Source organism: Prinia subflava, chromosome 5 (genome assembly GCF_021018805.1).
Source record: "Prinia subflava isolate CZ2003 ecotype Zambia chromosome 5, Cam_Psub_1.2, whole genome shotgun sequence".
Classification (NCBI taxonomy): Eukaryota; Metazoa; Chordata; class Aves; order Passeriformes; family Cisticolidae; genus Prinia; species Prinia subflava.
This window is the reverse complement of record NC_086251.1, coordinates 34442672-34454903: the sequence shown is the minus strand read 5'-3', so window position 1 is coordinate 34454903 and position 12232 is coordinate 34442672. Positions and strand designations below refer to the sequence as shown.

General features: G+C 37.9%; 1 protein-coding gene across 5 annotated transcripts in view; it reads left to right on the top strand.

Moving 5' to 3' along the window:
- Positions 1-11927, top strand: part of STXBP6 (syntaxin binding protein 6) — a 104105-nt gene extending 92178 nt beyond the window's left edge. For all 5 annotated transcript variants that reach the window (XM_063398838.1, XM_063398837.1, XM_063398840.1 and 2 more), the window contains 2 exons: positions 7518-7675; positions 8828-11927. In XM_063398838.1, coding sequence (XP_063254908.1) covers positions 7518-7675; positions 8828-8851 — 182 coding nt within the window. In that variant the 3' untranslated portion in view covers positions 8852-11927. The remainder of the gene's footprint in view (positions 1-7517; positions 7676-8827) is intronic.
- The last annotated feature ends 305 nt before the right edge of the window (positions 11928-12232 follow it).

Genomic DNA, 12232 nt, shown 5'->3' with positions numbered 1-12232 from the left:
TGTTGTGTAGCTGCTGTTCTTTGTTTTAATTACACATTCTACTTCTTGTCAGGTTGGCTGTAATAGTGGTATTGCTTGAGATCCTGCTGAATTCCAGAACTTTTCCAGAGTAAGACTTTTTAACTCAAAATTGTTGTAATGGTTAAATGTCACTGCACAGTAAGATTTTTGTACATTATTGATTTTATACTCTCCAAGAAAATTACCATTTATAGAGAACAAATCAGGCTTGTTTCCTGCAGGGTTTTCAACATCATTACGTACATTTTTTTCCCTTTTGAGTCTTCAGAGATGAAGTTTTTCCCAAAGGTACAAATTTATATGAACTTCAAAATCTTGACTCTAATGGTTTGTCATTAATAGGAGTACTAGTCACAGAATGGTTAGGGTTGAAAGAGACCTCTGGAGATCATGTAGCCCAATCCTCCCATTTAATATTAACCATCATGATTAAATGTAATTTAATACTGATTTTAATTTGTCAGGGTTTATCTATAAAAAGATATTTGCTTAAAAAGAATAAATTTGCTGAAAATGCAGTAAAGGTAACAGCATAATCCACAGCCCTTGCCCCTACCCCAAGATTAACAACATTTTGACCAGAGTAATGATCAGAGATGTATTCCTATAATAGAATGACACAAAGATATGCTAAAGCAATTTTTCTGATTCTGCTGCTTGAAATTAGTTAAGCCGTTCAAAAGTATGAATAATTTACATGATATCATTGCTGTGGAGTACTGAATAAAAGAAAATCTCAGTAGCGCAGGAGGTATTTTCATTATCAAGATACCTCATCAATGAAAAAAATATTTTTTGTTTTACTCTAATAGCCCCTATGTTATTTAATATCACTATTTTTTAAAAAGGCACTAGCATCAGAGATAAAACTTCCTTTTTCTTACAACTGTGAAAGAAAGCTTGTCCTACTTAACTGCCCATAGAAGAGTTTTTCGTAGTGCGTTGAAGAACCATAACAAGGGTTGTGTTTTTGCAATACACTGTTTCTAGATCTAAGATTTTGCAAGCCACACTGAGAAATGTGAATACATTATGTTTGCTATGCAATAAAAATACTGAACTGTCGAACTCTTAAGGTTATTAAGGTAGTTTATTTTTGTCATGTTTTCGTGATTTTGGTTTTTTTTTTTTTGTTTTTTTAACACCTCATCTTGACGACTTAAATAAATTTTATTTCCTATGATCTGCAGAAGTCATTCTGTTCATGTGCTGCTTTTGGCTTTTTGTCAGCTAATTTTCTACTGTGTTTCAGGCTATGTTGATTTTCTTTCATTTCTTTGTTTCTGTGTTTCCCATTGTGTCTTGGTTTGGAAAGACAGGTATCTGTCAGGGAAAACTGGAGTTTCCCTTGGAATGGAGAATGTAAAAACCCTTCCCTCCAAATTATTATAATTTTGCAATTAAGAGCTTTCAGGCAAAAATATGGGAATAAGAATAACAATTCTTTACTAGGAATATTAAAAATGAAAATGCAGTAATAGAAAAAAACTGGCAAGCAAACAAACAAAAGTCCTAGAAAACCCTGACAGAGTCAGGGTGTCAGACCTGACACCCTGTCGGCCAGGGTGTTGGAAGCAGTCCAAATAAGTCCTCCTGGAGTGACAGATGTGGTGCTCTTGGAGGAGAGATGATGACAGATGTGGTTCTGTTTGATGTAGAGATAATCCTGTAGATGCAATGAGATGAGTCAAGTCTCTGAGAATCCCATGGAAAAGAGGATGTCTGGGGTCCCTGTGTCCCCATTTTTATCTGGGTAGGGAATGGTTGGTTTCTCCCCACTGGGTGGAGCATCTCACAATGGGATGATGTAATGTGTCATGTCATTGGTGAGCCTTGATGGCCCATTAACAGAAGATATCCTCTGAGGGTGGACAGTGGTGGAAGAGATAAGAAACACTGCCCCACCTGGTTTTAACAGATGGTCTAGTATCAGAAGGCATCCGCCCCCCTCCCCCCTGGAGTTACAAGAGATAAAGAAAAAGAAATTCTCCCAACTGCTTTCTACAGATGAAATAGAATATACTCTTTTTTTGGTTACATAACCCAAGACACATTGAAATGTGGGAGTTAAAACAGCAGGAATCATCCAGATGTATTTGATATGTTGGAGATGATAATGTTTGAGCTAAAAGTAGGGGTAGTTCTCTTTTTAGAGAAGTTTGTGGAAATAATTTAGTCAATATACATGCCAAGATACTGTTTGACTCAAGAAAACCCCAAAGCCACAAATAGTTGTAGATTTTGAAAATATAGATAAGTATCTATATATTTATTTTGCTCTAAAACTTTGTTGAAAATGTCTGCTAAGTCTTGCATTTTCATAATTTTCATAATTGTCCATTAATTTTTTGTTAACATCTTCAGAAGATTTTTGTAAACATAACATTCAAATCAGATCAATGCAAAATGTATTTAGTCTTGTATTTTGTCTTTTATTGCAGCATTGTGGTTTAGGAATGGTATTCCCCTCTCTAGTGCTCCAACCAAAACTGCAACAGTGTTCACTTCCCCTCCCCCTCCAGCATAAAACACAAAAGGCAAAGATTATGGATTGAGATAAGAAAAAATTACTGAAAACAACAAGATGAGAAAATGAAGAGTAACAGCAAGAATACTAATAACAAATAATCAAAGCTAAATACATTTATTTCCTTCTCAGCAGTAGGTAGTTGCTAAATGTTTTATTAATGCATGCACAATTAAAATTGAATGCTCGTGTTTGCAAATCAGTCTGTAGAGTGTTACCACTAATGTAAAGATAAATCTCTGCATTTAGCTGAAATATATTTGATAGGGCTAATAGAGAATGCAATGAACCTTTTATGAATGTGTGATAAAACAAATGATGCAATCTAAATAATGGTGTCTCTAGAGACCAATTAGTTTCTTCACATACTTGATAATGACAGTATTCCTGTATCATTCAGGTTTGGGGTATGGCAGCTAAAGGAAGTACTTTTCATTGTGCATGATAAAAGTCCTAAAGCTGACTGCATGGGGTGTAAGAGCCTCTGATACAGCTTGAATTGTAGAATATTCTGAGTTGGAAGGGACTGACAAGGATCATCAAAGTTCAGCTCCTGGTTCTGCACAGGACACCCCAGGAGTCACACCGTGTACCTGAGAGCATTGTCTAAATGCTTCTTGAGCTCTGTCAGGCTGGTGCTGTGACCACTGCCCTGGGGAGCCTCTTCAGTGCCCAAACACCCTCTGGGTAAAAAATTATTTTTCTAATATCCAAAATAAACTGAGGAAATCAGTGACTGCCATTTCTCTTCCCCTCATGAGGAAGTTGTAGACTGCTGTGAGGTCTGCCCTCAGTCTCCTTCAGGCTGAACAAGCCATGCCTCATATGGCTTCTCCTCTAGATCCTTCACCATCTTTCTAGTCCTTCTTTGGACATTCTCCAATAGCTTTATATCCTTTGAGTCTTGTGGTGCCCAAAACTACACACAGGACTCAAGGTGAGCAGAGCAGGACAATCCCCTCCCTTGCCCAGCCAGCGCTCCTGCGCCTGATGAACCCCAGGATACACTTGGCCCTCCTGGCTGCCAGAGCACTGCTGGCTCAGATTCAACTTGACATTGACCCAGATCTTTCCATGGCAGCATTCTCCATCATCTTGTTCCTAAGTCTGTACATAAATCCAGGGTTGCCCCATCCCAGGTGCAGAATCCAGCACTTTCCATTGTTGAACTTCATGTAGGTGGTGATTGCATGGCCCCTTTAATTTGTCAAGGTCTCTCTGCAAGGCCTCTCTGCCTTTAAGGGAGCCAACAACTCCTCCCAATCTAGTATTGTCTGAAAACTTACTCCGTATACATTTGAGTCCTGCATCCAAGTCCTTTTTGAAGATGTTGAAAATTGGGCCCTGCAGAGCCCCACTAGTGACAGGTCACCAGTCTGCTGTCACCCCATTCAGTATTACTGTTTGCACCTGAGCCATGAGCCGGTTTCTCACCCATCACATGATGTGTTTACCCAGCTGTGAGCTGGATATTTTGTCCAGAAGGATCCTGTGAAGGACAGTAGGAGAAGCATTACTGAAATCATAAAGGATTCTGTTAACATGGAAAACATTTCTTGGGATATTTTGTATCAGAGTAGTTACCTTCAGAAGAACAGCTTAAAAGTTTTGCAGGTTGCAGATGATTTATTCGTAGGAATTATTTTCCAATATGTCCAGTGCAAGTGTTGCTATTCCTGCAGTGATACTAATACAGGGATGAGGCATAGTCAGTCACAGCAGCAAACACCTACACATGCTCTAGAAATACACTGATGAAATCCCGTAGACTGCTGACGTGTGGGTTTCTGAGTTGTTCATAGATGAGAGCAGATTTTTTTTATTGTTTTACTGACATTCCATTGGTAAAGGTACTCCAAAAGTAGTTCTTCAGAACAGTCTCAGAATAGCAGCTTCTCTGCAAGTCATTGCCCATGAAAAAATGCAGCAGATCTTAACTGGAGAGAACACAATATTTTGTTAGCTAGAGGGAAAAACAGTTACTATCATTGTGCCAAACTTTCAAGTTCATTCTTCTTTGCTGAAAATAATATGGAGAAATAGATACCAATCTTTGGCCACAAATCTACAAATAGTTTTAGGATTTTTGAAAACAAAGAATATTTCTAGGAGTATAGAAAATGAAAAATATTTTTGTTCTGTACTTTCCTATTGACATGACAGAAGGTCAGCAATATGTTACATTCTGCTCCACAACACATTTTAAGACTTCAGAAGATGCTTAGTTTTGTAAGGTTATCTGTGTAACCTGCTTTCTTTGAATTCAGCAGAGGCTTTATGGTCCTGTAAAAACCAGAATTATTTCTGTGTTGGGCTTTTAAATCTCTTACCTAGAAAACTAACACTGTACAAGAGGCCAAAGCCATTAGATCACACCACCAAAAAAGGAAAACTATTTCCAATGCAGTGTTGCTCAGTGCATGTGTTTATTGGAAAAGCTGCCCCAACAGAAGCCAAAATAATAATCTCCTTAAAAGAATTATGAACAAAATAGCAATTGACTGAAAAATTTTAAAGTAAGAAAGTGTGCAGTACATAAAGTTGTTTGGTTTTACAATCAGTGTCTGAAGGGAGACTCCTTGAAAAGATTAATTTCTGTCTCTGCAAAGTTCCAGCTCACAGTATTGTTAGATATTAATCTCTTCAACAAGAATGCCAGCTGTTATATTCCTTTCCTAAATGCAACAATAGCAAAAAAACACCCAAACCTATATGTAACAATAATACATGTAAAAATGTAACAATACTGGTATATAGGAGGCCAGGGTGTTCTTTTATTGCTGTTTGTCATATTGGCTCATCATCTGTGAGTCACTGTGTGTAGGTTCTTAAGTCTCTCCCTCACCTTCATAGTTTAATACTAGTTGAGTTTTAGTTTAATAAAATTGTAAAGCAGTTTTCTTTATCTCAGGAATTCCTGCATATGCAGCTTGTATTGTGCTCCACAGGCTACTCAGGGCAGCCTCTACTTTCACTATTCATTGTTTGTTTGCCCTTTCTAAGGAAAGGATTATTATTTGAAAACTGGGTCTGAAAGGGTTGTTTGTTCTTCTGTTTTCTAATGAAACTGTGTGCTAGTTTTTGCTGTGTTAATTTTTTTCACAGTGGCTGGTACGGAGCAATGTGATAGATTTGTGCTGAACATGGGTTTGATAATATGGAGATGGTTTTGTTACTGCTGAGCTGGGCTTGCACAGAACCAAGGCCTTTCCTGCTTTTTGTACTGGCCATGCTGGCAAGGAAGTTGGGCCTGTATGGGAGGATGGGAGGAGGAGACACAGCTTGGACCACTGGCCAAAGGGATATTCCAGATCATATGACATCATGGTCAATACATAAAGTGAGAGGAAGAAGGAGGAGGGGAGGAAGTTTGGGGTAATGACATTGTTTTCATGAGGAACTGTGTGAGGGTGCCTGCTCTCCTGGAGACAGCTGAACCCCTACCTGCCCATGGGAAGCAGAGAATCAATTCCTTGTTTTGCTTTATTTTCATGCATAGCTTTTGCTTTCCCTATCTAACTGTCTCTATCTCTCCCCATCAGTTTTCTAATTTTTACCTTCTCTTCCCAGTCCTGCTGGTGGGAAAGTGAGCAAGGGGCTGTGTGGTGCTTGCTGGCTTGCTGGGGCTAAACTACAACAAACTAGTAGAAAATAGCCCTTTAAATTAATGTTTGGGTTTGATTTTCTTAACCCGAGAATATTTTTCAAGTAGGTGCACTTCTCAGAGTAATGATAAAAGTGTGTTTGTGTCTGTTTTCATGTGAATCTGTACGTCAGTAAGAGCAACAGACTTTAACAGCAGATTTGCTGTAGTGCTCACTTCAGCTGTGTTGAATTTGTTTCATACCTTTACCAGAATAATTCATTTAAGAGCATTGTGTATTTGGGTTTAATGCTGTGGAAAAAAATGAAGACAGCCAGGACAACCAGGGGATCAAGCCCAACCAACATGGATTTATGAGAGGACTTGAATCCCCGGATGTCCTTCTATGACTCAATGTAGGTGAGGGGAATGCTGTTGGATGTTTATCTAAACTTCAGTAAAGTGACACCATCTCCCACAGCATCCCCTAGATCAACTGGCTGCTTGCAGCTTGGAGGGATGGACTCTTGGATAGATAAAATCTGTCTGGATGTCCAGGCCAGAGAGTTGTGAATAGAACTAAATCCAGTTGGCGACCCGTCGCTAGCAGTGTTCTCCAGGGCTCAGTTTTGGGGCCAGTCCTGTTGGACATTTTTGTTGACAATCTGGATGCAGGGATTGAGGGCACCCTCAGTAGATCTGCAGATGATACTAGGATGGGTGGCAGTGTTGATCTCTCGAGGGAAGGCAGGCTCTACAGAGGGCTCTGCACAGACCCAGTCAGCGGGCAAGGACCACGGCATGAGTTCCCTGAGGGAAGGTGCCAGGTCCTGCACGTGGGTCACAGCAATCCCGGGCAGTGCTACAGGCTGGGGCAGGAGTGGCTGTCCAGCAGAGAGGGGCTGGGGGTGCAGGTCAGCAGCGGGCTCAGTGTGAGCCAGCAGTGTGCCCGGGTGGCCAAGAAGGCCAGTGGCATCGTGGCCTGGACCAGCAGCAGTGTGGGCAGCAGGGCCAGGGCAGTGACCATCCCTCTGTGCTCAGCACTGGTGAGGCCACACCTCGAGTTCTGCCTTCAGTTTTGGGCCCCTCACTTCACAAAGGGCATTGAAATCCTGGAGTGTGTCCAGTGAAGGGCAACAAGGCTCAGGAGAGGTCTAGAGAACTTGTCTTTTGAGGAACAGCCAAGGGAGCTGGGTTTGTTTAGTCTTGAAGGAGCTCAGGGGGGATCTCATCACTCTCTACAACCACCTCAGGAGAGGTTGTAGTGAAGTGTGGCCAGTCCAGATAGCACACCAGCTCTAGAACATTATAAATAAAATTAATTGTATTTAATACAATGCATCTATATACACTTGAATGCTCTAATGGCTTCTTTTGGTGTTTCAGGAAACAGCATACTCCATTCAGCAGCGGACAGTGTGACAAGTGCAGTACAGAAGGCAAGTCAGGCCTTGAATGAACGTGGTGAAAGGCTAGGTCGTGCAGAAGAAAAGACAGAAGAGCTGAAAAACAGTGCTCAGCAGTTCGCAGAAACTGCACATAAGGTAAGATTCCAGCAGGATAAGACTTAGTGGGTTAAAGTCAGACATTTGACTGTCAGAGTTTGTTGAATGACAGCATGTATCTATACTTAGTTATATAAAGGCTTGAACTTAGCTTAGGGAATGTATCAAATCCTTCTTGTGCACCCTCTTCATCTTCTTTGCCTCTAAAAAGTCCCTTCCATTTGTTGGTGACTGCACAGGATCTCAAAGTTATAAATTCTGTATAATAAAAACTTCTCAGAGTTGTCTGCCAAAGACACTTAAAAAAAATCAGTTTCAGGAAAGAAAGGTGTTGGTTTAAGTTCTTTCATGCTGAAATGCCTTTCTAGTATATCACAACAAATATTAATTTCTTTAAAAAGGTGTTCGTAACCATATCCTTGAGTATCAGAGGTTTATGTCAGTTTAGTTTGAGTCATTTATTGGTCATCACCAGTAGCAAATGAGTGAATTTTAAGTGCCTCTACCAGTTCTGTTTTCTAGGTAATTTCCCAGAGGGATCACTCATCTCAGCTCATTCTATTATCTAGTTATAATTTTTTTTTTCTTGTATGGAACCTAACCCTAAGCTCTCTGCTTGATTTGCAAAGTCAGTTTGCCTACACATTTTATACAGGTTTTAACTTGCTTCATCTCTTTCTTCTCTCTCTCATTCCCAGTTAAGTCCATTTTTTAATTATTTGAAATGGAAATAACTGGTAATCACAAAGGTGGAAAGGCAATCAGTCCTTTATTTTTCATCATTATGTAGTGGCAGAGCTACTAAATAGGTGTTTTCTACTTATGTAGAATTTCTGATTGTAGTTAACAATCAAAATCACTGGGTCAAAATTACTATTCTTCTAAGCATGTCTTTGTTTCTGATGTCTTGCTGTAGCCTTTATCACAGATAGCAAAATATTGGAACATTGGGAAACAGAGCTGGGAAAGCAGATAAATCCTGCCTCCTTGGCATGGCAAATAGAGGCTTTGCCTGTGTCTCCCAGGAAAGTGAGTGACTGTATATCTGTATGCAAAGAAGTTAATGGATTTCAGGCATCTTTTGGAGAATTTGTCTCACAAACTCTTCTTATCCAGACTAACCACATTAGGTTGATACAACTGTCGTTCTCGATGATATCTTTTTAATTAATATTTTTCTTTGTTTTTCAGCTTGCCATGAAGCACAAATGCTGAGATACTGCCCAAAGTTGAAATCTTCTCAAGAGAAGCTGAAAAGGCTACTACAATCAGCAGATTTTACAGGAGATTCAGTCTTCTGTGTGCTTTTTCCTTCCTGTTCAGTGGAGATGCATTATTTCAGTTTCTGTGCAGGAAAAAGTGTTGCATTTCTACTTTTCTGACTTACTTTTGTTCCTCTTTTTTAATATTGCTACACAGTCCTGCGGTACTTTCTACCTGTATTTCAGTTGTTACAGGAGTGAAAGCAAACATTGAAAAAGGACCAAATGACAAGCTGATCTGGATTAAAATAGTAATAATCTTCCGTGGCTGTACAAAAAAAAAGATTGAACTGATTGTGGACGTGTGTGTGGAAATAAAATCCAAAGAAGGGGTATAATTTTCTTCATTTAATGTAGCATCAGCAGAATGTGAATGAATGTTAGAATTAAACATCTGGGATTGTAGCTATAGTGAAGGACAAACTGCTTTGTCCTGGGAAACAAAAACTTGTTTCTTCTAACTAATGTAGGAAGCGTTGCATGTGCACCAGCATTCAGAAGTGAATTTCATTCCTATTAGCATTTTACATGTTCCTATTTTCACTTTCAGACTGATTATTTGAATAGTATGCTGAAACCTCGAGAATGTATGCTTGAGGTTTTAAAATTGAGGAAAAAGTAATTTTTACATCATACGCACATAACTGTGCCTCAAACACAATCTACAATTTAGCAATCTTGGTATAAAATAACATTTCTTTTTACCTCTGATTGTGTGGCTAAAGGCCTATGAAAATGAGAATGCAAAGGCCTGGGAAGATGAGCGTGCACTATTTTCAAGATACCTGTTTTTCATAAATTCTACAGTAAGAGAAACTGTACTTCAGAAATTTGTCTGATTTTAATGACTTTTGTGTTAGCAAGTTGTCTGATTTTTAATATAGAGGCTTTCGAAAAAGCATGTCTTGGTACACTAGAATCAACTTCTAGTTTAAGTCTCAGCTTTCAATATGTTCTCACTGGAAGGATGACTACATCTGTATTCACTATATGCAATATAGGCACTGTATTTCTCTTACAAAAATAAGTAGATTTCCTTCACAGCTATTTTCTTAACATTTTTAAGATGGTCTAATATGCTTCAAAAATGAAAAGGAAAAAAAAGAGAAAAATATGTTGCTTTTTTCTTTTTTGAAACCAGTGAGCTAGAAAAGATATCCTTGCAGAAGGTACAGCCTTCATTTTTTGAAAATGCCTGCTCTTCATTTTTGCTCTCATCTTACCAGAGAAAAGCTGGCATTATGTGAATGTACTGTATTCATTGTAGAATATGATTTTTGCATTATTAATGACACAACAGTCTAAAATCCTCAGAGCAGTGCTTGTAAGAGAGATAAAAGCTACTGTAGTAATTGAGAATATTTTGCTTACCGCAAGCTGAAATAACTGAAAATCTCATGGAAATGCCCATTTCATAAAATAGGTGCTTGCCTTTAGGAAAGTATTCTCATTTGAACTAAGGCACTGTCTAGTTAGCTGATTGCATTCAAACTTTGCATCTGTTTCGTTTTGGGAGGTTTTTTTCCCTGTAATTTAAACAGTTTTTTGTATGAAGCTTTATATTTACTTTCACACAGGGAGTTAAGAGACTGGGTCATTGTGTAGGATATAGGATCATTTAGCTCTATTTAGCAGCAGCTGCAACAGTTACCAAATCTAGCACCTACTGAAATGGAATTTGGCCACTTCTGTTATAAATAAGAACAGGGTCATTAATAACACAAGTTCTGAACACTCTGTTGAGTTATGTGTAAGTAATGCTTACCCTGGAAATGTCTGAATGGGTTGTAATGACTGGGTATTTCTGCAATTAACCAGGAAAACAGTGTCTGTTCTTTAAACAGAAATTATACTTCTGCTAGATACAAAATGTTAGGCTATGTTGTTGTTTTGGTTTTTTTCTTTTTAGATGAATTATATATCAGTCAGAGAGTACATTTCTGACCACATAGCTATCTTCTTGTCATATTTTCCACTCTTTTAAAACTATATTCTGCTACTAACCTCACAAGTCTCTTTCTCAAAAGAAAGTAGATTCTGAACTGCTGCCATCTAGCTAGTCCTCTAAGCTTGCAAATAATTAGAAGAAATTACAAAGATCCAGGTTAAATAAACCTGAAAATAATCAGTTCTCTAAAATTAGATAAAAAGGCATCTATTTTCAAGTGTTTACATAAATAACAGCTGGACAGGTCAAGATCACAATCACACTGCTAAGTTCCAGACCTTTTGTGAGTTGACTTGTACTAAAACATTGCTTTAGTCCCACCTGAGTTTTTCAGCATTTTGGGTTGTTTTATATCTTCCAGTTAAGTCTATTGTTTTTTATCATAGCTCAGGACCTTAATCCAACCATCAAAAGCCATTTATTATGGGAACTTTAAGTAACTGAAGTCTTCTGAATGAAGGAAAAGCGGTTTGTCTGTTTACTTTATTCTTGCTGTTCATTAAACTACAAGGTTTGGTAGTTTTTAGGAAAAAAAGTCAAGGTGTATAAATGTTTATCCAAAGGTAAATCTTAGAGCATTGCAGTTTCCTTATGGAACTTAGCTTGTAGTGTATACAGCTAGTATTATTAGATAGTCATGTACATAACATATACTATGATTCAGGTTAATGTTTCATATGAAAGAATGTATTTGTAAATTGTAACAATATTAATAGTTTCTTTATCTTTTTAAAGTTCTGAACAGAATAAAAATAATGTATTGTTAGACTTGACTGCTGTGCTGCAAACTCTGTCTTAAAAGGCTACTTTTGTGTCTAGCAAAAGTTGTGTATTATGTGAAATATTAACAAAAATGTGTGCTCTTAAAACTGATCTTAAAGGTAGGTAGGTTTTGCTATGATTTGCCAGAATTGTAATACTTGCTGATGTCTATTGCAACCAATTCCTTGGAAGTTCTCAAAGATGTAGAAATTTATTCTGTGCCATTCTGGGGAGAAAAAAAAAAGTGGGACCTGCTCTCCTGACTCACTACTGGAAAACCTGATTTTTGTCATTAAATACTTTACTGTGATGAAAACTGTCTTTGGATTATTTGAGTTCTCTATTCAAAATATCCATTAATTTTGAATTAGGTGGTTTTTTTGTACTTCACTCTAGCAAAATTATATTGAATTCTAGCAAAATAAAATGAAAAAAAAATTCGAAAAAACTTAATAAAAATTATTTTCTGATATAGTGATAAAATTTTTCTCTAGAGTACTGTCATTAAAAGAGAAGTAGTGGAAACTAGGTTAAAACATGTCCTGCCTGAGCAGATGCCAGAAAATAATTACCATAGGTTGAACAGTTAATACCCTACCTAAAGGCTGTGTTGGTTAAAAAGAA